General features: G+C 38.1%; 3 protein-coding genes across 5 annotated transcripts; 1 reads left to right on the top strand and 2 right to left on the bottom strand.

Annotated features, from left to right (window-relative positions):
• Positions 1-931: 931 nt before the first annotated feature.
• pold2 (polymerase (DNA directed), delta 2, regulatory subunit) lies at positions 932-6,088 on the bottom strand. Of its 2 annotated transcripts, none has more exons than XM_048210571.1 (11): positions 5,930-6,088; positions 5,562-5,777; positions 5,350-5,471; positions 5,137-5,260; positions 4,938-5,052; positions 3,017-3,215; positions 2,839-2,919; positions 2,409-2,566; positions 2,193-2,320; positions 1,285-1,386; positions 932-1,175 (listed from the first exon to the last, which is right to left on the bottom strand). In XM_048210571.1, the coding sequence occupies exons 2-11, from the start codon at positions 5,773-5,775 to the stop codon at positions 1,015-1,017; spliced, it is 1,404 nt and encodes a 467-aa protein (XP_048066528.1). In that variant the 5' UTR covers positions 5,776-5,777; positions 5,930-6,088; the 3' UTR covers positions 932-1,014. The 2 variants fall into 2 exon arrangements, with proteins under 2 accessions (XP_048066528.1, XP_048066527.1); XM_048210570.1 differs by having other exon boundaries at positions 5,562-5,797; positions 5,930-6,081.
• A 216-nt stretch (positions 6,089-6,304) lies between these two features.
• sf3a1 (splicing factor 3a, subunit 1) lies at positions 6,305-15,411 on the bottom strand. Of its 2 annotated transcripts, XM_048210567.1 has the most exons (16): positions 15,278-15,411; positions 15,066-15,155; positions 12,545-12,654; positions 12,268-12,466; positions 11,857-12,114; positions 11,683-11,757; positions 10,647-10,797; positions 10,005-10,201; positions 9,735-9,852; positions 9,337-9,644; positions 8,509-8,754; positions 8,192-8,399; positions 7,336-7,496; positions 7,121-7,222; positions 6,910-6,981; positions 6,305-6,781 (listed from the first exon to the last, which is right to left on the bottom strand). In XM_048210567.1, exons 2-16 carry the CDS (start codon positions 15,111-15,113, stop codon positions 6,680-6,682), a joined length of 2,355 nt encoding a protein of 784 aa, XP_048066524.1. In that variant the 5' UTR covers positions 15,114-15,155; positions 15,278-15,411; the 3' UTR covers positions 6,305-6,679. The 2 variants fall into 2 exon arrangements, with proteins under 2 accessions (XP_048066524.1, XP_048066525.1); XM_048210568.1 differs by lacking the exon at positions 15,278-15,411 and having other exon boundaries at positions 15,066-15,240.
• Positions 15,395-25,704, top strand: ccdc157 (coiled-coil domain containing 157). Its single transcript, XM_048210569.1, has 9 exons — positions 15,395-15,735; positions 16,039-16,201; positions 16,364-16,822; positions 17,083-17,296; positions 17,388-17,465; positions 17,933-18,105; positions 20,334-20,510; positions 20,610-20,772; positions 25,058-25,704. The coding sequence occupies exons 1-9, from the start codon at positions 15,488-15,490 to the stop codon at positions 25,408-25,410; spliced, it is 2,028 nt and encodes a 675-aa protein (XP_048066526.1). The 5' UTR covers positions 15,395-15,487; the 3' UTR covers positions 25,411-25,704.
• The last annotated feature ends 228 nt before the right edge of the window (positions 25,705-25,932 follow it).

Genomic DNA, 25,932 nt, shown 5'->3' with positions numbered 1-25,932 from the left:
TTTAATATATTTTATAATGTAATTTATTCCTGTGATCAAAGCTGAATTTTCAGCATCATTACTCCAGTCTTCAGTGTCACATGATCCTTCAGAAATCATTCTAATATGCTGATCTGCTGCTCAAGAAACATTTAATGTGTACAACTGTACAGAATATTTGTGTACAATATTTTTTTTCAGGATTCTTTGATGAATAGAAAGTTCAATAGAACAGCATTTATTTGTAATATAATTTTTTGTAACATTGTAAATGTCTTTACTGTCACTTTTGATCGATTTAATGCATCCTTGCTGAATTAATTTCTTTAATTTCTTTTTAAAAAATAAAAATTCTTACTGACCCCAAACTTTTGAACGGTAGTGTATAATGCTACAAAAGCTTTGTATTTCAGATAAATCCTGTTCTTTTGAACTTTCGATTCATCAAGGAATCCTGAAAAAAAAAAGTACACAACTGTTTTCAACATTGAAAATAATCATAAATGTTTATTGAGCAGCAAATCAGCATATTAGAATGATTTCTGAAGGATCATGTGACACTGAAGACTGAAAATTCAGCTTTCACATCACAGGAATAAATTACTTAAATTAAAACAGAAAACAGTTATTTTAAATTGTAATAATATTTCACAATATTAGTTATTTTACTATATTTTTAATTAAATAAATTCAGCCTTGGTGAGCAGATGAAACTTTTAAAGTTTTCTTTTAAAAACATTAAAAATCTTACCGTGTCCAAACTTTTGACTGGTAGTGTATATATATAACTTTCTTTTGAGGACTATGCATGGAGCAATTCAACTGTTTCATGCATGGTGCATAAATTTAATAAAAGGATAATTTTAAGTACATGAGGCAAATAACCTCAGAAAAATGAGGTCCAGACCATACTACAGCATGTACACTATACCCAAAGAGGAAAAAGAGAATGTTTTCATACAAAAGAGGGAGCTTTATTAACAAACAGCACAACAGGAACGAGTGAACAATTGTCATATGTTGATAAGTGAGTGTTTAATGGCTGATATTCATCTCACTGTCTTCATCATCCTCTGTGGAAAACGAGGAGAAGCAGACCGGCTCGCACTCTAAAGTGCGCAGGTTCACAAGACAGGCTGTCTGTGTGCTGCTGAATTCTGGGATTGCTACCAGGAGAACATCTTGTCCTTCAGGCCCTGAGAGGAAAAATAAGACAAAAATTACCATACAAAAAGATATCTGTAATGCCTGGCCACACTGTTACATAGTGCTGTTTTTAATATTATTAAACAGTCTTCTGTTCACCTGTGACTCGTTTAGATTGGTAGCTTGGTGCATTTCCACTAAAGTACACATGGGGGCATTCTTCCAGAATAAAGGGATCTTTCTGATAGAAGGGGTAACAACCTGAAGAGTCAACAGAACATGTCAGAGCAATCAAGCATTTTCATGGTGCTTTATTCAAAACAGGAATACAATGATTATCAATATATTAAAAAGCTTCAAAATTAATCTAGTTGATTTTTTAGGTTCTGAAAGTGTTAAACAATAATGAATAATTATATTATATATGGTAAAAATAATGGGAAAAAATGAGAAAGTATATGAGGAAAAATAAATATTTAAATGTGTTTGCGTTCTCAAAAAAAAAAAAAAAAATGGTGACAAAAATAATGGGTGGGAGAAAAACTAGAGAACAGCAGCATTAAAATATATATTTTTCCATTAATTTTTCAGAATATCTCTTAAGGGCCCCATATCATAACGTCAAAATTATAAATAAATAAATAAATAAATAAATGTATAAATGTATATTATATATATATATATATATATATACATACATACACAGCTATGGAAAAAATTAAGAGACCACTCCAAGTTCAGAAATCAATGATAAGTGGTCTCTTAATTTTTATATATTATATATTTTTATATATATATATATATATATATATATATATATATATATATATATATATATATATATATATATATATATCTCATGCATTAAAATTTATATTACAGGTTATTTTAACCTCATGTCTCTGTATTTCATTTTGTGCGATTACCACCAACAAAAATGTCAACTCAATCCACAGTGTGAATAAATGAATGTGAAGCTTGTATAACCCAGAATATCCCTATTAACAAATTAACAATCTGGCCAAAATGTTACAAATAAATAATCTGAGAAAATAGTGTGTCCAGACCCAGTGTGTCCGGAGCGGTGGGAGCCAGGTGACGGAGTCTCAGTGTGCTTTCTAAGATTTCCAGATGATCCTCCATACTGCTGTACTTCACAATATCACTGACATTCTGTCCTGCTGTGCCCAAGAACCTGAGACCACAAAACATTCATTGTAAGGTGCTGTTCATCAGATCATACCACTAACACAGAATAAAAATAAAGGGAGTTAGTTACTCACCGGACGCCATCTACGACGGCTTGGTATGGGTTGCTGACCAGCTGCAGGGTGGGGAAGGGCACAGATAGAGGGAACATGCAGTGGTGCAGAGGCTGCTGGGGTAGAGTGTAGTTCGTTGGGTCATACTGTCCAGGCATGACATCCACAGGTACAGAGGCCTGTAGAGGACAAATCACATATTACAGACACTTGGAAATGAAATGAAAAGCTCATTCATTAATCATTTAACTGTATGATGACAGACTTAAAAGAAATGGAATAAAAGGATAACAACCAGTCTAACCCCACCATAAGACCAGAAAACAACTAAGAGCTATGGGATCTGGTCCTAGAAACTTGATATTTGGAATAAATGTAGGCTTATTCGGCTTATCTATTATGACCTCAGTAATTTTGGTCCTTCACCACACTTTGGGTAGCAAACACTCACCACTAACTGAACTAGAAGCTCATCCAGCAGTCTGATAGCCTCCACACTCCCAGCCTGAGTCTTCTTGGTCAGATACTTTGCCTTCAAATGGAAAACAAGATTAACTGACTAAATGTAATTGCATTCTGCTTAAGAACTTCAATTAGCACTGCGTAGACCTGAAGTCTCATTTGCACACCTTAGTTGTTGAGTCTTTGTCCTGAGTGCTTTGACTCAACAGGTTTCCAGCTAATATGACTCTAGAGATGGATGCTGCTCCGCTCTGCTCCCCCTGGTCTCCAAGCTGACCGGTTACCATATCAACCAAAAGTTGCAATCCCATCATGCTATCTGCTCTGGTGCCGTTCAGTCCCAGACCAGAAGCAAGAAGCACAAACCTACAATGATATAGGAAAAAATTATGTGTGTACAGTACCACTTTAACAGTAGGGATGCTCAATATATCAGATATAACAGATCAGTTCTTGGCTGATATACATTAACGTTTTTTATTTACTGTTCAATTGATATCATAGGGCTGGGTGGTATATTGAGTTAGTACGATATATCTATATATTCTTATAAAAAAAAAATGTAGGATGAGGCAATAACTTTTATATAGACATATAATAGTCTGGTATTAGGAGCACATCTGAAAAATAGTGAAGACAGCGGGCAAAGTGCATAATACAATTTGTCCTAAAAATGAGACAATGCTTTATATTACAAGCTTCAAAACAACTCATTGCATAACTAACATTTCTCTGGTATATTCTCCATCAGTAAATGTTAGAAGGTCATGCAACCTTCCATTTTTCCATCAGGAGTAGACGAGCCTGCAAGCTTAGCTAGTCTCCAGACTTCAGTGAACGAGCGACATCATTTTGCTAAAATATTTGCTATTGGACATTAAATGTGTCATACGTAGAATTTTAAGCATACAAGTAAGTGTATTTTTATGATAATAGTAACTGTAAAGTGACTATTGTAATGGGGTAATCTAAGCTTAGATGAGTGAATGTGTTCCTCTTAACAGTTTACATTTAGTCTGTGCTTTTGTTTTTATTTATTTTCAGTTTAGTGAATTTAACTTTGCTTTAAAAAGCATTATTTTTGTTTTTAGATTGCAATGTTGAGGTTTCAATGTTAAAATATAATGTTATTTTTTTAACTCCTTTTTTTTTTGCACATATTATACAGCATAACCTACATTCACTATATTTGTTTTCATAGCCTTCAATATGAGAATTGTTTGTAGGACAACACTGGGCAGGTGTGAAATAACATTTTTTTAAAAAAAAAAAAAAGACTTTAAATAAAGATTTTTTTTTTCCCAAATAGGAAATTTGAAACTACAGAGATATGTACTGTATATCGCCATCCAGCCAAAAAAATACAGAAATGTGATTTTCAGGATGGGGGTCATCTGACACACTTATACATATATAAGATCTCTACAAGGTTGTGTACTGTCATCCATTCTCTTCATACTTTATGAAGTGCTGAATGTGTCAAAGGTTCTCAGGCTAATTGTGATGTTGTTAAATATGAAGATGACACAGTCTCTCTGCGTTCAAGCTCTGTCTATAATAATAGTTCACCCGAAAATTCTGTCATCACTTACTCACCCTCAATTTATTCCAAACCTGTATGTTTCTTTCTTCTGTTGAAACACAGAAGAAGATAATTTAAAGAACATTGTTCATTGTTCATTGTTGACGGCAGCCATTGACTTCCATTATAGTATTTTTTTCCCTACTATGGAGTCATCATCCTAAATATTTTATTTTTCGAGAATCCATTAAACTTGAATGCATCACAATAAGGAAGAAAATATCTTTCAACACTTCTGTTTTATAGTGACTTCAATACTAATCATTTATCAATTAACATTCATAACATAAAAATCATTATTAGTTTATTATATCGACCAGAATTGTAATACTGGTGAATCCCTATTACACTACAGAGTCTGACTTGTAACCCAAAGGTCGCAGGTTTGAGTCTCAGTACCGGCAGGAAGTGTAGATGGGGAAGCTTGAACGCAGGGAGAGGAGAACGGTGTAGAAGAGGGGGATGAACTCTTCTACTCTCATCACCTACAACTTGTGTCTCTATACCTGTCTGAGCTGGGAGGCTGTCTGGGTGTCTGTGGAGGAAGATCAGCCATGCAGAAGTCTTCAACAGTGAATTTCCCATCATTCTTCTCTGCACCCATGATGGCAATTACACTACCTGGAAATACCATTTCATTACAAAGCAGGAAAACTGAGATGCATGAGATGTTTGAGACCGATAAGATTTCTATATGTATCCCACCTGTTACAAACTTGGGTGTGTCGATGTTGCCCTCCAGTTTAATCCTCTGAAGTTCATCCTCCAAAATAAGCTCATCTGATTGGCTGATGTATTTGGCACGAGGCGGCTGGGGCAACAGATTGTGCTGAAGAGAGAAAAGTCATGTTAAAAGGGAAGACTGAAATGGACAAAAAACAAAACAACTAATGTTTAAAACAACAGGCTGTGTCTAACCTCCTCACTGATCTCCTTCAGGATGGAGGGCTGTAGCTCCATGTGTTTGAATATGGTGCCCACTATTATACACTGTTCACCCATCTGCAGGTCACACAGCTTCCTGATGGGCACGACACAACCTGCCACACACAGCCACACACATTCACTCATGTTCAGAAGCGCTTCAGGTGAAATACGAGCCTGTCAGTGAGTTCATGGTGGTTTCTCACCCCACTTCTCCGTGGCTCTGTCGGTGAGGATGTGTCTCATCTGCATGAGTCTGGTGGCGTAGATGTGCGCGTACTGGCGGCTGAAGCTGCGCTCACCGAGGCGGAATCGCTCCGAGCAGCCGCTGTATGAGGGCTGCTGACGGTCAAACACGGGCTCCTCTGAGCCTGGAGGAGACAGTAACGTCTCCTTCGGCACGATCACGTCTGAGAACATGACTGACGGCAAGGTTTGGACGCTAAATTAGCAATTTAACAATTTTATGTGAACAAAATATAAATGCATTGTAAGACCTTTTCCTGAAAATCTATGGAGTTGTCAAACAAGCATCTTAGTGTAGGCTAACAGCACTGTAGCTTCACTTACTTACCTTGTTTCTTATTTACTGTGTTGGTTTTCTACAGTATATTGTAAATCTGGTTTGATTCGATGATAAAGTAAATAAACAACAGAATCAGGTCAACCTAACCTGTGTTGATTTTTGGTATCTCCCGCTAAATATTTCACCTCTGACCTCTATGAGAATGTGACGCGACTTCCGCTAAAGTGTAACGTTTTCAAAATAAAAGTAACCGGAAACAAAGGTACCTTCTGCGTTTATATGATGTTGCGTTTTTTAGACATTTACATTTTAAATATAGTTGATATTTCATATCTTTTTATTGATGCCCACCAAAAATACTATAACATGAAAAATAAGTCAGTCATTGCCAGCATTTGTGAGGAAAAAAGACAGTATGACTAATAACATTACTTAATGAAATTTATTAGGTACATTTTCCTAAGAGACATTTTTGTGTATTTAATATGTATCCCACAAAATACAATGCGTTTCAAAGCTGAACTTCAAATTTACAAATATTTAACACAATCACTTCAATGAAAAGAAGTGCAACTAAAAACATTCTAGGAGCGGTTTGCTAGGACAATGTTTTGTTATTTTAATCATTCATAGATTGAATGTTATGCATATTGGTAGGATACACAAGACACTGATTACTTTGTATTACAATTTTTCTACAGCACACAGCACAAGTTCTGTGAAGTGTACAAATGTAGCGGGACTATAAGCACAATAATAAATGTGGAAGATTTGAGCAGAGAAGAAAACATGAGCGATCTACTTCTTCCTTCCTCCTCTCTCCTTAAGGGCCAGATGGATGACAGAGCCATTGTTCATGTTGTAATAGGCCAGAGAGTTGGAATCTTTGATGAAAATACCCTGGAGAATCAAACACAATATGAGATCTCTGTTTGCAAAGTAAATACTCTTATATTTAATAATGTCATAAAACATTCACCATTTAAATAATAAAACATCTAAAAGATTTAAAATAATCTGAAATTTACCTCATACTGCAGCTTCTGCTTTCCAGCCGGCATTCCAGTGGCTTCATGGATCTTAACCTTGATGACAGACACCTGAGGCACATAAAGGCAATTATTTAGCTCAGATTTTCATGTATTACACAAAATGTGTATAGAATTCTATAGGTCAGTGGTTAAAAATGTCTACAAATGGAGTTGGTACATACAGATACCGGATAGGCAAAGTCTTTACCTGGTCTGTGAGAGGCAGGTTGAAGTTCAGTACTTGGCCACTCAGCTTCCATTCTGTCTTGTCCTGCATGTTTGGCACCTGAACCTTGACTGCAACAGGTCCCTAAAAGAGAGCAAAGGTCAAATTAAAAAGATTAACAAATGACCCTGATGTAATAGTTATAAAATAGTCATTGCTTCAAAGTGCACTTAAAATAGTATGTTGCAGCATTGTACCTTGTTCCTGCGCAGGAACTCCTCTTCTGGAATCAGGTTGTCCTCTGTCTTCATTTTCTTGCTGGAAGGCTCGTCCTCGTGAGGAGGTGGAGGATGAGCAGGAGGCATGGGTGCGGAAACTGTGCTGGGAGGTTGAGGTACAGGGGGAGCGGGTACAAACGCTGAAAAACAAAAACTATTTATTAATTACAACAAAATTATTATTAATATATTTGAAGGTACACTATGTATCTTTTTTGTTCAAAAGTAACAATTTAAATAACGAGGTACTCTGATTCACTATGGTAAGCCTATTATAAGTGTTTATATTTTAGACCTGACTGACTGGATGGTTGTTGTGAGAAATTGTGTACATTCATCACTTGCCCGTTTGTGTCTTTATATCTGTAAATAGAGAAAAGTTGCTACGGCTACTTTGACGTGTGTATGGTGTGGGAGTGGCATAGGTTAGTTGTCACAACAAGTAAGAAACGTTGACATGGAGCAGCTAAATCTCGAACCTCCAGGGAATCACCTGCTAAAAAAACTAAAACAAAATGCTGAACAGAGGAGAGACTGCTGACAAAAAGAAAATGCCACAGAGCTCATAATAAAACAAGAATCAACATTGGCTTGGCTTTTTGGAGATGGCGAGAACTGATGTATTTAAAATGTGGAGGGAGCTGAAATGCAGAGATGGCATTTTTATTACTCAACAGGTGAGTAATGCATAAAACATATATATAAAACAATAAATAAATAATAATGCTTAATAATAAAAGTCTTTAATATTGTTATGAATTTCTTGTCTTTAAATTATATTTAAGTAAAATGTACCAGGAATATACATAATAGATCAGTTATTTCAAAGACTCACCAGCAGGAACCACCATAGGTGGCGGTCTGGGTGCCATAATATGGGGTCCAGACGGTGGCATGGGCACCACATTGATGCGTGGAGCATGTAACATGGGTGGCATGGGGGCCAGAACTTGTCCAGGGGCCAGACGTACCACTGGGGCCACTGGAGGTCTGGGTATGACAGGCACAGCAGGAAGCAAGGTGGTCCGTACTGGGGGTGCCATCTGGAATATACACAAGTGCCTTTAGTTAGGACTAGCACTTTTATTTTTATTTTTGACCAACAAATGGACCTTTCGAAACTCTTAAATGCAGAAACAGATTGAGACTCACAGTAGACGTGGGTCTGGGGACAGTGTTGACAGGTGGGGTGGGTTTGGGCAGACTGGGGGCTACTGATGGCAAGGGCGGCTGAGGAATCTCGTTGGGCTTGCTAGGGCCGATCTTCTCCTTGGTGTCGTCCTCCTGCACTAGACCTTTAGCTTTGTGGATGGCTTCAATCTGCTCCTGCAGGGTGATGTTAGCCTGAGCCGCCTGCTGAGTACGAGCCATACTGCCTGAGTGACCGTCCCATGTGACCTGCAGAGAAAGAGGAAAGTGTGTTAGATAAACACTACTACCCTCTGGTATTCCTCACTTAGGGGGACTTTTTTTATTCATGAAATAAATGTACTGTAACAGAATTTGTTTTTTTTATATTTTGTATTTTGAAGGGATTTCTTGGTACTAGACAATATTCACCACTAAATTACAATTTATTTCTATATAAAATACAAATATTTGAAAAATAATATATATATATTTTATACTGATTTATAGATTTGATATTTCAGACAATATTAAAGGATTCTTCACTGCAGCTGATTTGTAGACTGTACCCCATAACATTGCTTTGTATTTATGTATTTTCTATGGCGGTCATTTTTGCCCATGAAGATGACAAGTGTAAATATTTTTTTAAGACTATTTACTCCTTTCTAAAGTCCATAAGTATATAGTCGTACATACTTTGAAAGCTGCGCAGACTTGACAGTGCACAAGACGGAGCATGATGTGGAATATGAAGTGTAACCGGGCCTTAATCATGTCCACTAATTTTTTTGTGTGTGTTCATATAGCAAGTAAATCCACAATAGTCAATTTTTTCTTTGTCTTTCTTACCTTCTCTTCAGGCTTCTGTATCTCCTCCTCTCCGATCTTCTTACCGATGGCCGTTTCCTCCACACCAAAGATATCGGTACGTCTCTCGGCCAGCTGCTTCAAGCTGCTCTCAATGTCAAGGCCGGGAGCGTACACCTCCTCCTCGATCTGACGCTCTCGGATGTTGCGGTCACGCTGCTCCAGCCAGCGGGGGTCCAGCAGGCCGATGCGCATGTGCTCCTGCATCTTACTGGCTGGGATCTTCTCACCCGTGATGGGGGAGATGAGGTACTCATCGGGGGCGGCCACGGGAGGCAGAGGCTTAGAGGCTGAAGAGAAGAGGAGATAGAAAGTGAGTGGATGCAAAGAAATGTGTGCCGTTTTAGAATGATAAAGTGTGTTTTTATAAATGCCCTTACCCTTGGGGTCGTAGTCTTTGCGGATGATAACCTGGTCTGGGGTGGGGGGCAGAGGTGGTGGCATGGGATTATCAGGGGGTAGAGGAGCTTTCATTCCATCATCATCTTCATCAGAGCCCTATTGAGAAGAACAGATGCAAGTCAGTCAGAGTAATAATTAACCCACTTCTACAAACTCACCATCTATGCCATTATGTGAACAAGCTTCTTAAAGCAAGTTTGGCAAAACCCCTCCTCATCCCATTGGGATGATCACCCTGGTTGTCTCACCTCATCCATGTCCTGCAGCTGTGTGTCCTGGTCTAGCTGAGCTGCGCGTCCGTCCTCCCTCCCTCCCCTCTCATCCTCTTCATCATCACTCTCCACCTCCATCTCCACCTCCTCACTTTCTCCAAACTTCTCATAGCGCTCCTGGATCAGGATACGAGCGCCCAGCTCCTCAGGAGTAGTGGGAGGAGGGAAATTACCTGCAATATGTATAATTTTAAAAAGTATTAATGATGATGAATATAATAATAAAAAAACATAAATATTTAATATCAATCATTAATAAATATTATGAACAATCATTTAATATGAATCAATATTTTATTAAAAATGGTATAGTATAGTATATTTAAATAATATAATAGCTGTATGCATTTTGCAAATAAATATAAATTTAAAGTTAACAACAATGATATAGTATTCATTATAATACAATTATTAATTATAGTAATTTCTCCATTATCTTACAATAAAGGTTATTGTGTATGTAATTGGCTAATTGAACCACAGCTCTGAGACTGAAGAAATTTCTTGCTCTTACCAAAATAAAGAGCATTTTTCTGATGCTACAGTATGTTTGCATAAATAAAAACCCTCAAATATCTAAAATCATTGTCAATTGTTGTGTGAACTAAACATGCTCACCCTGCTCATTTGGTTGGAAGTCCACCGTCTCCACGACCACAAAGTCATGCCAATCAATCTGAGCATAGGCCACCCTCTCCTTCTCTCGCTCCTCCTCTTCCTTTTTCCTCTCTCGCTCCTGGAATTTGGCCCACTCCACACGATATCTGACCTAAAATATTGGGGAAAGATGTGATATTACAGGTCAATCTGATCTGTCCTTCCCTTTTTTGATCATATGAGTTTCAAAGCTCAGATTGATCAATTCTACAGCCTGAGAGAACATTTTGGGACTAACTGAATTTAATAATACTACTAATAATACATGACATGTTATATATTTAGCAATTTCAGTTCTAATGTGGTTTTAAAACTCCAACATAAACAATACGCCCTCCTCATACTAGGCTTATGTTATGTAGATGTCTTAACATCCACTCAGTTATTCCTTTTCAACCAGAATGGTTCCCGTTCTGGAGGCAGAGCCTGTTCTCGGCCAGGCGAGCAAGAGCCTGATGCGAATCAGAGCGTGTTTCCACGAACTTGAGGAACGAACAGTGACGTAACACTGCCATGTGTTGTATACCTGATTATAACCACGCTAAAAATCAAACGGTGTGCATCCCATTGTTTGAGCAGACAGTGCAGCACTTCTGTTTTTCTGTTCACAGTACCAGGAGTGATTCTAGTGTACCAAGCTACAGACAGCTCACAAAAACTCCTGATTTTCTCATCTGTCCATTTTTTGAGATATATTGAAACTGAAACCATTGATTTACTCTCTTGCGCACACAGTTTTATATATTTAAATATGAAGAGCAATGCTGTGCAACGTTATTACACTGCTCAATGAGAATGCCATAGACAGTGGCAGCATTTCTCCACCCCCGCTCCCCCAGCTCCGTTTGAGACCAGCAAGTTTTTAGGGCCAGAGCTGAACCGATCTTTCTGGCCCAGAACCACATTCAGGAATGGACACAGGCCAGGAACCCGCACCGGAACCGTGATGGTGGAAAAGGGGAGTGTGTGATCTGGAGTGGCTGTCATAATTAATTACCTGGTCCAAGACCTCACGAGAATTCTCTGCTTCCTTCTTTAGTTTCAGCAAAAGACCTTTCGGAGGGATTAAAACCTGCAAGAAACCAATCAATTAAGTGAATTAAATGTCACACAAAAGCTCTACTTTTATTAGCAACCTCAATCTGATTCATCCTGAGTATTGCTGCCGTACCTTTGTGTATTGTTCCACCAGTTTTGTAAAGTAGTTGAACAAGCTGTGCTGTGGTCGCAGGAAGTCAAACTGGTAGTTCCTCTGCTCCTTCTGCATCAGCTGTGTGAGAAACTGACGACCATTTCGGGCGACGAACTGTGCGGTCAGCTTCACCACATCCAGGTCAAAGGCTGCGATGGAGGGAGGGTCTGCAATGAACTCAAACTCCGGTGGAGGCTCCTTGGGCACCACCGTCTCATGGATCACCTGTGCCTGAACCTAAATGACCACAAACACATACGTTCTTCATAAGATATCCAGATATGAAAACCTTTCAAATCAGACTGCTTAGATTATGACGACTGGTTTTATTTCAATAAAAGGAATTAATAACTAATAGGTGATGTATGAAGTCAATGACAGGATCCTGACCTTCTGAGGAAGCTGCTGTGATGCCTGCTGCTGCATGACTTTAGGCACTGCTGCAGACGGTTCCTGAGCTTTGCCCTCCTTGAACTCATTGACCTTGTGGCGGTAGTAAGCATGGTAAGGGTCGTTGGGGTTGAGGAAGTTGAATTTTGGGTTGTTGATCTCATTCTGTCGAATCCGGGCCTCAAACTCAGGTCCATTCCTTTGGAAAATTTAAAAAAATGGTTAATTATTGATTAAACAAATGTACAATAATGAAACTTGTGATATGATGTCAAACCTGGCCACGAAGCTGGCAGTCTTGTCAACAATGTTCCGGACTTCAGGAGGCGGATAGATGATTCCCACAATGGGCTTTGTGGCTGGAGTCTCTTCTTTCTGGTCCTCTGGGCTTTTATTAAAACATTACACAACTTAACTTATCTGGTACTCCATAACACTTTGGTTGCAAAGATTGCCTCACAAGCCAAATTTTGTTGTATTCTGTATCTTAATCTGGTCAAAAAGAGTACTTTTAGTACAGTGTTATATGTAAAACAGTATAAGCAAGGTTTGTTGAAAATCAGTATGTGACAAAAGACATATGTCCGAATTCACAGTGCTCATGAAAGAGTAGGCAAAAAGTACCCAGATAACCTACTACTTCAAGCAAGATTCTTAAGTGTGCATATGATCAGGGCCGGTTCTAGACATTTGGAGGCCCTAGGCATAATTTATGTTGGAGGCCCCTGACTCTTCTCCCCTCTTTAATATTGTAATAATTTTACCGTTACTCTCCAAATTAATGTAGAAACAACTTAAAGCAACAGCTTAAAAAAAAAATGTATCTGTGGCCTGGCCCAAATAAATGTATCCATATATTTCCTACCTTTTAGACAGGTAGGAAATAGTAATTGAATAAATTTATCAAACACTTTATGCAGTCTTCACTGCATAAATTATAAATTAAACATAAGCCTTATTAAAGCAATTGTCTCTGTTGGCTTTGTTCTTTGATGAACATTAATGACAGACATCACTGGTTTATTAGGCTGCTGTCACTTTAAGAGCTCCCGCTGATGTGACGCGCATCTCATTTTCTCACAACTCTTTAAGTTCATTTAAGACGTTATTTAACTCTTTTAAGACTACTCTAATGAGGATACTTGACAAAACAGGCATAATTCTGTGTGTTATTGTTTGTTCAAGAGTGAAAGGGAACTTGATATTGCTGCGCATTTCTGTCTTTTCTTTTCTGTGAGTCTTGTGTGTCAAATGCAGTGCACGTTATTAAAAAAGTAATTAGTTATAGTTATTAGTTACTTCTCACAAATAGTAAATGAGTTAATAACCGAGTTACATTATTATAAAAGGAACTAATTACCAGGGAAAGTAACTATTGTTTTTTACTTTTAAAAAAATGCCCCCAATATTGAATATGTTAAATTAAATGGACATGCAATTTCTGTGTACTGTATACGTGTTGGTAGCCATTAAATACGTATTTAGTTTAATATTTATGTTTAAATAGGCCTATTATAATGTTATTTTTAAATTTAATCTATTTGATTATGAAAAGTGAACAGCATGAGTAAGATGCATCATGCGCAATATATCGGGACACATGGAATGGGTCAGACATGATTTTAAACACTTCATTAAGTTTTGTTTTGTAGAAAGCCTTTCTTTAAAGTGAATTTCGTTTTGTAAAAATTGTATCTTAATTTTAATCAATGTTTCATCAACCAATTGCCTGGATTTAATAAATAAGAAGCAAATATAGCAGGCAATATAATAATGACATGGAGGTGCCGGCGCGATCACTGGCGCGTGAACTGGCGCGTCTTATAAATTAACCGAAACTCAGCGGCTGCTTGCCTCACAGACATGAGAAATATATAGAAAGCTTGAAATGTCTACTTTTAAACGAAATAATTCAAAACGAAAAGAAATAGGCTCTCTGATGATCATCCGAATGAAATGTGCATTCTCTAAGCGCGTCCACGGAGATGATGAGAGTCAGTAATGTCAACTTCATCTTCGCAGCCGACACGGATTCAGAAAACATTAGTTTATTAATAAACAATTAAAATGTCTCCTTGCTGTTTTTGTCACTTTCATAATCATTACTTTTGCAGGCTTTTTATGGCAAGCTTTATTTAGCATTTTGCTTCGCAACACCCACAGGATGTGTTCGTTTTGGCGAGTCCATCGGACCCACTCTGACTATGGTTAAGATAAACATCGTCACTATTTTTAGTTAATTAATAAATATTGAAATAAATTGTAGATAGGACATTTGTACATTTTTTTTATTTTTTTATTTTTTTTATTATTATTATTATTTTTTTATTATTTTTTTGTCCCTCTGTCTGGGCCCCATCCCGCCAATCGGGCCCTAGGCACGTGCCTAGTTTGCCTTTGCGTTAATCCGGCTCTGCATATGATGGACACTTTATATTATGAAGCCACGGGAGAGGATTTATGAATGGCAGTGAAGCAACATAACTGAAGCTGGTGGGTCACATAATAATGACAACATGGCGAAAGTAGTTCGTCGGAATAACGTTCATACTAGCACACACATTCCTACTATATAGAAAGTACTTTTTAGCGGTCGTAAAATAATTACTTATTCAAAATAAATACCTTCTCAAGAGAGTAGGCGGTTTCGGACGCAGCCATAATCTATAAACATGCAATACTATGGGTCTATTAACGTGTTTGTAAGTTAATGGATACAAATATTTTAGTAAGTGAATATAAATCAGATGAATCTACCCTCTACTGACTCTAAAATAAATAAATTTCAAGTTTCATACCTTGTTGTTTAGCTCCGGCTGCATGATCTGCACAGGCCCAGGCGGCATGACTGCGACACTACAGGCTCTTCTCTGGCCGAATTAAGTACGCTGAGAAAAATAAACAGTTATTGTCAGTCTACGGGTCATTTGTTTGAAAAAGTCAACGTACAGCCCTTAAATTTACTAAAGTAATATAATTCTATTGTACACTTTCATACAACTTCACTAACCTCTCGTTTCACCAAACGCCACAAAACAGAAGACGACAAATGAACGACGACTTCCGGTAGGAGGGCCAAGGGGGGTTGTGGGAAATGTAGTTCAAGTGAAATGATTCTGCCTACACGCGTCCATGGAAACCTGGTGTGTATAGAGCTAATGCACATGTTCTTGCTACAGAAACTCTTAACTAACAAACGCATATTTTGGTCTGTTGAACAATGACTCATCTGTTAGGCCGTCAGGACTGTATCGACAGCCTTCGGAGAGATCTTATTGATTTACAGGGAGCGGTCCTTGATGTTTTTTCTAAGACTGGACCCGTCCGTTTCCAATCATGGAAATTTCCCGATAAACTGTCATGTAATCTGGATTTGGTCAGTCTTTTAGAGGAGTATGACTATGTAGATGGTGAGGAGGAATTCAGTCAGCACTCCCACATAGTCCTGCTAGAGCTGCTGATTGACAGGTAGTCAACGTTGTGAATTGTGTCTCTCATGCTGACCTAAGATACATTTATTTGATCAAAATAGAGTAAAAACAGTAACACTGTGAAATATTATTACATTTTAAAATAACTGTTTTCTGTTAATATATTGTAGATTTAATGTGATGGCAAAGCTACATTTACAGCAGCCATTACTCCTTCAGTGTCTTATGTTCCTTCAGATATAATTCTGATATGCTGATTTGGTGCTGCTGTTCAATATTTTTGTGGGAACCATCTTTTTTTTCTAAATCAAAATTATGTGCATTTGTGTTTTTGTCCCAGATTAATGCTTCTTCTCCAGAGTTTTAACGTTCATGCTGAGCTGTTGCTTGAGAAGCAGAGAGTTTTATCATCTGGTCAAAACGAATCCTCTGTTTCCATCGGTCCTGTGGTCAAACGCTTCTGGAACAACCTACTTCAGCTCAGAAATCAACAAGCACAAGAAGTAAGAAGGATGATAAAGACAAAACACACATAAGACTCGCAAAAATGATCCTTGCTTATAAACTAAACCATTAAACAGTGTAATCAATCCTATTTCACTGAAAACAATCTAAAGACCTTCTACAAACAACCTAAAGATTTACTAAAAGATCTTTTCTTTCAGGGGACTAATGGACAGCAACTTCGATCTCAACGGAGTTCATCATTCATTACCAGAACAGCAGCAAACACACCTACTGTTAATACGCACAATACACAGAGCACCTCCATGACAAGCCCCCATAAAACCACCTCAAGTACCCCAGATTCCTCTTCCCACCACAGAAGAGCGTCCACTGCAGGCTCCTGTGTGTCTCCGTCCACTCACACTGTGAGCTGTCAGACAGTAGAGTCGGCCCTGGTGCCCTGTGAGGCCTGTGCTTGTGTTCAGGCGGTGATGAAGGAGAGCAGTGATGCTCTAGTGTCTCTTTGCCAGTCTCTGGGTTTGCCTTGCTCCATGCAGGGCTTCCTGGAAGCTGTGGAGGAAACACAGCAGCTGGGCCGCTTGTCTGCATGTGACATTTCCCAATGGGCAAGTGAGCAGCGTAAGGATATGAGCCGTGTTGGGAAACATGTTCTGGAGGTGAGGGTCTGAGTATATTATTATAATTTAAAAAAATCTGTTTTCTATTTGAATATATTTTAAAATGTAATTTATTCCTGTGATGCAAAGCTGAATTTTCAGCATAATTAGTCCAGTCTTCAGTTTCACATGATCCTTCAGAAATTATTCTAATATGCTGATTTGGTGCTCATTTATTATTTCAATTGAAAAATCCTAATTACTCCAAACTTTTGACCGGTAGTGTATTTCCTCATTTGATTATTCTTTTTAAATTGGAGGTGAGAGAAACTGTTGAGCCACTGAAAAAGAAGCTGAAAGAGACCGAGAGTGAGCGAGAGAAGCTGAGAAAACAGCTATCAGAGACAGTCAAAAGAGAGAAGGAGGAGAGGAGGAAGATGGAGGAGGAGTGTGAGCACAGAATGCAGGAGGTGAAGGTCAAGGGAGAGGAAGCAGTAAGGAGGCTAAAGGAGGAGCAGGAGGAGTTAAAGAGAGGTGAGTGTTTCTTTAAAACCCTTAACTCATATCTGAAACTTATTATATAAAAGTTAATGCAGTTAATGTTAATAAACATTGTCATTCACAGGTGTGACGCTATTAGAGGAAAAAAAATCTGAACTCACAGCAGAACTGAATTTGCATACAGAAGCAAAACAGAGTCTTGGTAAGCTGGACATCATTATAAAAGTATCCACTACAACTACTGTCCACAAAAATGGAACTGTAATAAAATCTTTCAAAAATCTTTCCCTTTTTTGAGCTGTATTGTAGTACAAAATGATCAATGCAATGATTTAACTAAATATATTAAGTAATACAGGGCAGGGGTTTTCAAAGTTTTTGATGTTAAAGACCCCCTTCTTAAAATGCAATGGCAATTTATATATATTTAATAAGAACTTCTAATTCTATAAATGTGTTGACAAATATTGCATTAAACAATTTTAACATCTTGTTCTTGACAGCCCTAATAAATACTTTTGTAGAATATTTTATTATTGTAGAATTTTATCTCAAATTTTCTGAGCCCTCGACCCCAGTTTGAAAACCCCTGAATTAGGGAATGTGGCAAAGGCCTAAAAGATTGATTTTGGGGTGATATAAATAATTGGTTACATTTATTTTCTATAGAATGTGAGAGGGCTGCACTTCAGGAGCAAGTTCATCATCTGCATAATTCACAAGAGACCATGTTAAAAGAGATGGAGGAGAGCAGGAAAAACCTGGAGAAGGAGCTCAGAAGTACACAGACACTGTTAGACAAAGAAAGCGCCAAAAACCACAGTGTGCAACGCCTGCATGAGGTGTGTCATAGTATGATTACTAGGATAAATATCATAATATTAAAGGTGCCCTAGAACGTTCTTTCACAAGATGTAATATAAGTCTAAGGTGTCCCCTGAATGTGTCTGTGAAGTTTAAGCTCAAAATACCCCATAGATTTTTTTTAATAAATTTTTTTAACTGCCTATTTTGGGGCATCATTAACTATGCACCGATTCAGCGCACAGCCCCTTTAAATCACGCGCTCCCTGCCCCCGAGCTCTCGACTATAATACAGTGCATAAACAAAGTTCACACAGCTATTAAAGCTGCAAGCAGCGATGAAAGGGCCCTCGCACCCGGGCTCACCGCCATCCGTTGGCCTCAGGAAAACAGCGAACAGTGGGCGACATGCATGTGAGCGAGTAAATACAGGAGAATTATGGCAAAATCATGTAAAAGTGCCACACTTCCTGCTGCCAACAGGTGGCGCTAACTGAATATTGTCATACAGATGTCTTTAGGCCAGAACTTTTATCACTCATGTGAAGTTTGGGGCAGATCAGACATAGTATGCCTGAGTTACAACAGCTTCTTCTTTCATGGAGAAACATCAGACTTTGTCAGTCCGCCACACACACACCCTTCAACGAAAACTCAAGATCTTTGCAATTTAACATCTCAAAGGCCTTAAGATTAGACTGGCCATATATGATGTGCTTCTGGTTTAATCTCTATGAGGAGTTAATCACAGTGTAAAACATGTCATTTCCTGTTGCCCCCAGGTGGCGCTATGACTGTAACTGAATATTGTCACATAGATGTCTTCAGGTCAGGACTCTAATAAAACATGTGAAGTTTGGGGCAGATCAGACATTGTATGCCCGAGTTACAACAACTTCCTGTTTCATGGCGAAACATCGAACTTTGCCAGGCCGCCACGGACACGCCCTTCAGTGAAAACTCTAGATCTTCGCAATTTAACGTCTCAAAGGCCTTTAGATTAGACTGACCAAATATGATGTTGATCTGATTAAAGCTCTAGGAGGAGTTTGTTAAAGTACAACGTCTGGAAATGGCAAAAACTGCACAAATTTTGTAGAGAAAATTCAAAATATCTCACTTCCTGTTGGGTTTACAAACTTTGCATCCACGGGCTTTTTTGTAGGTATTGGGCTGTTACATCTGTCTACTGAATTTCATAACTGTACGTGAAACGTAGCACAAAGGGCGCTTAATTGAAATTTTGTAGGTGGCGCTATCGAGCCATTTTGCCACACCTAATTCTGAAACCCATATCAGATGTAAATTTTCACCACTTCTGACACGTGTGCAAAGTTTCATGAGTTTTTGAGAACGTTTAGGCCCTCAAAAATGCGATTCATTTTGGAGAAGAAGAATAATTGGCTGAGCAATTACAATAGGGTCCTCACACCATCGGTGCTCGGGCCCTAAATATAACCCTCAAATGGATCTTTACAAGATGTTCGTCATGCATGCTGCATGCATGCTTCGGGTCATGTGAGTAAAGTATTTATTTGGATGTTTACATTTGATTCTGAATGAGTTTGATAGTGCTCCATGGCTAAAGCTAACATTACACACTGTTGGAGAGATTTATAAAGAATGAAGATGTGTTTATGAATTATACAGACTGCAAGTGTTTAAAAATGAAAATAGCGACGGCTCTTGTCTCCGTGAATACAGTAATAAACGATGGTAACTTTAACCACATTTAACAGTACATTAGCAACATGCTAATGAAACATTTAGAAAGATAATTTACAAATATCACTAAAAATATCATGATATCATGGATCATGTCAGTTATTATTGTCCTTGCTTACTTACCTAGTCTGATGATTCAGCTGTGCACATCCAGATGTTAATACTGGCTTGTTTAATGCCTTGAACAGCTGGTATATGCAAATATTGGGGGCGTACATATTAATGATCCCAACTGTTACGTAACAGTCGGTGTTATGTTGAGATTCGCCTGTTTTTCTGAGGTCTTTTAAACAAATGAGATTTACACAAGAAGGAGGAAACAATGGTGTTTGAGACTCACTGTATGTCATTTCCATGTACGGAACTCTTGTTATTCAACTATGCCAAGATAAATTCAATTTTCCATTCTACGGCACCTTTAAAATCAACACTTTAACTTTAACAATGTTACTTCCATAACATGATATTCAATGAGGAAAAGTGCTGAGCTGGACTTGATTCCATCTATTTAGATCATGAAACATGGTCGTTTTGTGGACAGGCTCTTCAGGTGAAGCAGACGGCTCTGCGGAAGCATCTGGATGTGCTGGTTCAGCAGACTGAGGATCTACATGGCAGTCTGGAAGAATGTGAGGATGAAAAAGCTGATCTTGCCAACAAACTCACACAGATCATACAAGAAAAAGACACACTTCAGGAGCAACTCACACAGCAGCAGGTAAACATCTCAAATAACTAATTTAAAGACAAAAATATTCAGTATGACAGAATCAGCCTGACTACATTAAAGTAAATCTGACGGTTTCTTTCTCTGCAGTCCCGATGTAGTTCACTGTGTATTGAGAAACAGAGGCAGCAGACACAGATCACAGAACTGGAGAAGAGTGTGTCTCGTCTGAAAGAGATGCTGGAAGAAGCTGCCCAGAGAGAGAGGATACTGGTGGCCTTTCCTGAGCTTAACCCACAAGTAGCACCACAGAGTGAGTGAACTCTGCCCACTCCTGACACTTAAACTTGGCATGAAATAGAAGATTCAAAGCAATAGGTTTTTCTTCCCTATTGTGATGTATATTCAAGTGAAACGGCTACTCGTACACGAAAAAAATGTAAGACAGAAATGTTTTGCCCATCATGAATTGATTAGATCGTTGTGGTTTGTTATTGCTGTGAGTGACAGGTTGTCCCACCCTCGTGCCAGTAAACATCATTAGAGAAGAGAAGAGATGTGACTGCAATGGAAGGGGAAGTTATTTTGATTAAAAATTGATTAAAAATATTGCAATACTGCAATATTCCATCAAAACCAAGAATTGTCCACTTTGATTTCATGGTGACTTTAAAGGGATAGTTTACCCAAAAATGAAAAATATTCCATGATTTACTCACCCTTAATCCATCCTATGTGTATATGACTATCTTCTTTAAGACTAACACAATCAGTGATATATTTAAAAATATCCTTAGTCCTCCGAGGTTTATAATGGTTGTACATGGGGGGCCACATTTTGAAGCCAAAAATAATGCATCCATCCTTAATCCTTATGACTCTAGGGGGTTAATAAAGGCCTTCTGAAGTGAAGGGTTTCTGTCACGTTTCCACCCACTGCTGCTTCCTTCCACTCCCCACCAGAGGTCTCTGTTTCAACATTAAGACTTTTTCATTGCACACACAGAGTCACTTCACTCTGGACTACATTTCCCACAAACCCTCAGCTAGGCACTGATCACACTCACACCTGTTTCTCATCAGGTTCACTTTATAAGCTGCACTCCTTCACACACACTTTGCTGAGTATTGTTTAGCCCTTTTTTTTTTTTTTTTGCATTCCGTCTGTTCCCTATCCTGCCTTGTCTTGCCTAGCCTGTGTTTTGACCCTGTACTGTTTCCTTGTTTTTGATCTTTTACTGCCTGCCTTGGCCATTGCCTGTGTTTTTGGATTACTCTTTTGCCTTGCCTTCCTGTATCTGTTTTCTGGCGTTTGACCTACTGCCTGTACGACTACGCTTTTATAAATAAAGCCTGCACGTGGATCTCTAACTCCGTTGTCCCCCTCCCTACATTACAGTTACGTTTTTGCAAGAAAAATATCCATATTTAAAACTTTATAAATTCAAATAACTAGCTTCTGGCGGACGACTGTATGCAGAATGCGCAAGTCGACTAGTGTTTATTGAGTAACCCAATGATGTAGGAGTATTGTAAACTTAGACGTCTCTCGTAGTTCAAACAAATAGGGCTCTGCAACAAATTTAAAAATTTTGCAACAAGCTTCTCTTCTCTTATATTGACATTCTCCAACATTTCTCTTTAAAAATAATTTTAGACTTGTAATTCATAACCGATAATTTGTTTTGCTCTATCCTCTGTGCCTCTGTGTTCGTCATTACTTTGTGCATCAGGTCAAAGGATACTCTTCAGCGGCATATCGATTTCTGCGTTGCGCATTCTGCGTATGGTCGCTGCCAGAAGCTAGATATTTGAATTTATAAAGTTTTAAATATGGATATTTTTTCTTACAAAAACGCATTGCTTCGCTTCAGAAGGCCTTTATTAACCCCCTGAAGTCGTATGGATTACATCTTTATGGATGGATGCATTATTTTTGGCTTCAAAATGCAGACCCCCATTCACAACCATTATAAACCTTGGAGGACTAAAGGATATTTTTAAATATATAGTCTGATTGTGTTTGTCTGAAAGAAAGTAGTCATATCCACCTAGAATGGCTTGAGGGTGAGTAAATCATAGGATAATTTTCATTTTTGGATGAACTATCCCTTTAAGTTAGGAAGCAATTACTTATTCAGAACTAGAATTTATTCAGAAGGTAGTAGTTATTTATACTCGGTGTAAAAATGTAGGTCCTATTTTCCATTGAGTGTAAGTAGTGGTAGATACAGTTTTCACACAGAGATGGGCACAAATACATAAATAAGTATTTAGTTACAAATTAAAAATACTTACTCATCAAATGTATTTAAATAAAATACAAAACACTACTGTGAAAAATGAAATTTTAATTAAAATTCAAGTAATTTGTAAATTGAAAATACAAAAATTCAAACAAAATTTACACGCAATCATTTGAAGTGTGAGAGTAACATTGGAGATAGATACACGTAAGAGAGTTGCTCTGAGTTACTATGTAATATCCAAAGCATTCGAAAAGTGCTAAAAACTATTTAACAGTAGCATTAAAGTAAGAAATTATACAGAAATTGAATAATCAAATGAAAAAACTTTGCACTGAATGAATTAAATATAGGTTAATGATCCTCATAAAGATATTCAGTCAGGAGCAGTAAGTGATTTTTCTTTTAATTTTGTTGCTTGATTAACATTAATGACAGAGAGCAGCAGGTTTATTATGTTGCTGTCACTTTAATAATGAACGTAAGGACCAAATATACTGACACTCATCCAGTTTTCACTTGACCCACCCGCCCGCGGATTATCCGCAGATCCCGCGGATATAGCTGCAATCCGTGCATCACATCAGTCTTTAGCTAGCAAGTCAGTCCACAAGTTCTTGTTATTTGCACTAATCTTCTGTCCTATAATGACTGAATAATAGTGTATTTTACGAGATACTTTACCTTAAAGCAGTTTGACAGCACAAAAGCAGCTTCTTTACTTGCTTCTGACCTTGTTCACAATGAGCATTCTGAAATGGATCCAACACGATATTAAAGTATAAAGGGGTGGTTGATTATGATTTCACTTTTTATAACTTTAGTTAGTGTGTCATGTTGCTGTTTGAGCATGGACAACATCTGTAAATTTACGATGCTCAAAGTTCAATGCAAAGGGATATATTGTCTTTTAAAGAATTCTCTGTTTAAGGACTACAACAAATGGCTGGTAGGGAATACAACAAGCTTCTTCCCAGGTTAGTGACATCACTAACCCTAAAATTTACATAAACCCTGCCCCTGAGAACATGCAACAAAGGGGGGGAGGCCATGTTGGGCTGCTTTAGAGAAGACAGTTGTTGTAGTAAAGTGTTGTTACCATGCCGTCATTTTACGCCGGACTGCTTCACAAACGAGGGTCAATTCAATGCTGGATTTGCACAAAAAATTAACATGCCGGCACATGCTAGTCAATCTTTATCTCAATAATCAGTGAAATTAAAGAATAAATTAAATAAATTTTTTTTGATACATAGTTAAGGCCAACTAGATTGCCTTTATGTTGCCTCTCTTAAAGTTGCCCTAGAACCCTTTTTCATAAAATGTAATATATGTCAAAGGTGTCCCCTGAATGTGTCTGTGAAGTTTTAGCTCAAAATACCCCATAGATTTTTTATTATTTAATTTTTTAACTGCCTATTTTGGGGCATAATTATAAATGTGCCGATTCAGCATGCGGCCCCTTTAAATGCTCGTGCTCCCCGCCCCCAAGCTCGCAACTCTATAATACATTACATAAACAAAGTTCACACAGCTAATATAACTCTCAGAATGGATCTTTACAAAGTGTTTGTCATGCAGCATATCAGATCATGTAAGTATAGTATTTATTCGGATGTTTACATTTGATACTGAATGAGTTTGATAGTGCTCTGTGGCTAAAGCTAACACACTGTTGGAGAGATTTATAAAGAATGAAGTTGTGTTTATGAATTATACAGATTGCAAGTGTTTAATAATGAAAATAACAACGGCTCCAGTCTCCGTGAATACAGTAAGAAAAGATGGTAACTTTAACCACATTTAACAGTACATTAGCAACATGCTAATGAAACATTTAGAAAGACAATTTACAAATATCACTAAAAATATCATGATATCATGGATCATGTCAGTTATTGCTCCATCTGCCATTTTTCATTATTGTCCTTGCTTGCTAACCAGCATAAAGTCTGTTTATTCGGCTGCGCAGCTCCAGACATACTAGCTTGTCTAATGCCTTGAACATGGGCTGGCATATGCAAAAGTTGGGGGCATACATATTAATGATCCCGACTGTTACGTCACAGTCGGTGTTGAGATTCACCTGTTCTTCAGAGGTCTTTTGCAAAAATCTAATTTACATAAGAAGGAGGAAACAATGGTGTTTGAGACTCACTGTATGTCATTTCCATGTACAGAACTCTAATTATTTAACTATGCTGAGGTAAATTCAATTTTCAATTCTAGGGCACCTTTAAAACACTGTAAAACCTCATTTGAAAGTCTGTATAATAAACACCTGGATTTATTACATTTCTTGCGATTCCCACCCCTACCTGCTGCTTACAACCGGTTCTCTCTGTGTCACAGCTACAGGTGATGTGATGTGTGATATGGAGCAGCAGCTGAAGGCAAACTCAGTGAGGATCAGGGTTCTGCAGCAGGAAAATGCCTCCCTGAGTAACAGCCTAGCCAGACTGAAGGACAGAGAGGAACAACAAAGATCTTCAGACTCTGGCATAGTAGAGATGGACAGGAGCAGAGAAGCTGCACCGATGGGACCCCTGGACAGCTCTAGCACCTCCTCTCCCACTTCCCCTTCATCCATTCTTCATCATCAGACTCTCTGCCTCTCTCTGCACCAAGATGTGGAAGAAAGATACATGAACATTCGTCAGGCTGCTCGCATCCGGTCTGCAGGCACACGTCGCAGGAGGAAGTGATGTCACTTAATGGACTGATAGGTCTGGAGACTGAAATATTATTGTGACTTCTGTGTTCTTCATTTGTATGACATAGGCCTTACAATGGACATTTGGCATTTTTCGGATGTTGCACAATATACAACAAGCCTGAATGTTGTATGAACTGGATCTTCAAATCCATGTTGTTCAGCAGCTGGGGTGGAAAATATTGTTGCTGGTAAATATTTCAGTCCAAAAAGATGCTAAAAAAAAAGCTGGTTGACTTCATATGAGGACTGTATCAAAATTAAGTTATTCCGATTTTGTCAGTAACTTACGGAGCCCCTAAAGGGACATGGTGGTGGGAAAAAAAAAATTGGGATGGGAGGATTTTTTTTCCCAAATCTTTTGCGTTCCCAAGAGAAACTTTGCAATCTCACGCAAAACTTTTGCGTTCCCTCGCAAAAATATTTGCGTTCCCTCGCAAAGATATTTGCGTCCCCACGCAAAACTTTTGCGTTCCCTCACAAATCGTTCTCTTGCTGTGAACTCGGACAAACA

Source organism: Megalobrama amblycephala, linkage group LG12 (genome assembly GCF_018812025.1).
Source record: "Megalobrama amblycephala isolate DHTTF-2021 linkage group LG12, ASM1881202v1, whole genome shotgun sequence".
Classification (NCBI taxonomy): Eukaryota; Metazoa; Chordata; class Actinopteri; order Cypriniformes; family Xenocyprididae; genus Megalobrama; species Megalobrama amblycephala.
Note: the sequence above shows the minus strand (reverse complement) of the source record. Positions and strands in the feature narration are given on the sequence as shown.

What these genes read in the sequence shown, in the direction of transcription:
- pold2 (XM_048210571.1), bottom strand. Translation starts at nt 5,775, where the DNA reads ATGTTCTCAGACGTGATCGTGCCGAAGGAGACGTTACTGTCTCCTCCA. An exon ending in CAGCCTCCCAGCTCAGACAG is followed by an intron (nt 3,216 to 4,937) that starts GTATAGAGACAC and finishes ATATCATTGTAG; the next exon opens with GTTTGTGCTTCTTGCTTCTG. An exon ending in GCCGTCGTAGATGGCGTCCG is followed by an intron (nt 2,321 to 2,408) that starts GTGAGTAACTAA and finishes TTGTGGTCTCAG; the next exon opens with GTTCTTGGGCACAGCAGGAC.
- sf3a1 (XM_048210567.1), bottom strand. Translation starts at nt 15,113, where the DNA reads ATGCCGCCTGGGCCTGTGCAGATCATGCAGCCGGAGCTAAACAACAAG. An exon ending in CTCGTGAGGTCTTGGACCAG is followed by an intron (nt 10,798 to 11,682) that starts GTAATTAATTAT and finishes CCAATATTTTAG; the next exon opens with GTCAGATATCGTGTGGAGTG. An exon ending in CAAAGACTACGACCCCAAGG is followed by an intron (nt 9,645 to 9,734) that starts GTAAGGGCATTT and finishes TCTTCTCTTCAG; the next exon opens with CCTCTAAGCCTCTGCCTCCC.
- ccdc157 (XM_048210569.1), top strand. Translation starts at nt 15,488, where the DNA reads ATGACTCATCTGTTAGGCCGTCAGGACTGTATCGACAGCCTTCGGAGA. An exon ending in GTGTGCAACGCCTGCATGAG is followed by an intron (nt 18,106 to 20,333) that starts GTGTGTCATAGT and finishes TTTTGTGGACAG; the next exon opens with GCTCTTCAGGTGAAGCAGAC. An exon ending in CCCACAAGTAGCACCACAGA is followed by an intron (nt 20,773 to 25,057) that starts GTGAGTGAACTC and finishes TCTGTGTCACAG; the next exon opens with CTACAGGTGATGTGATGTGT.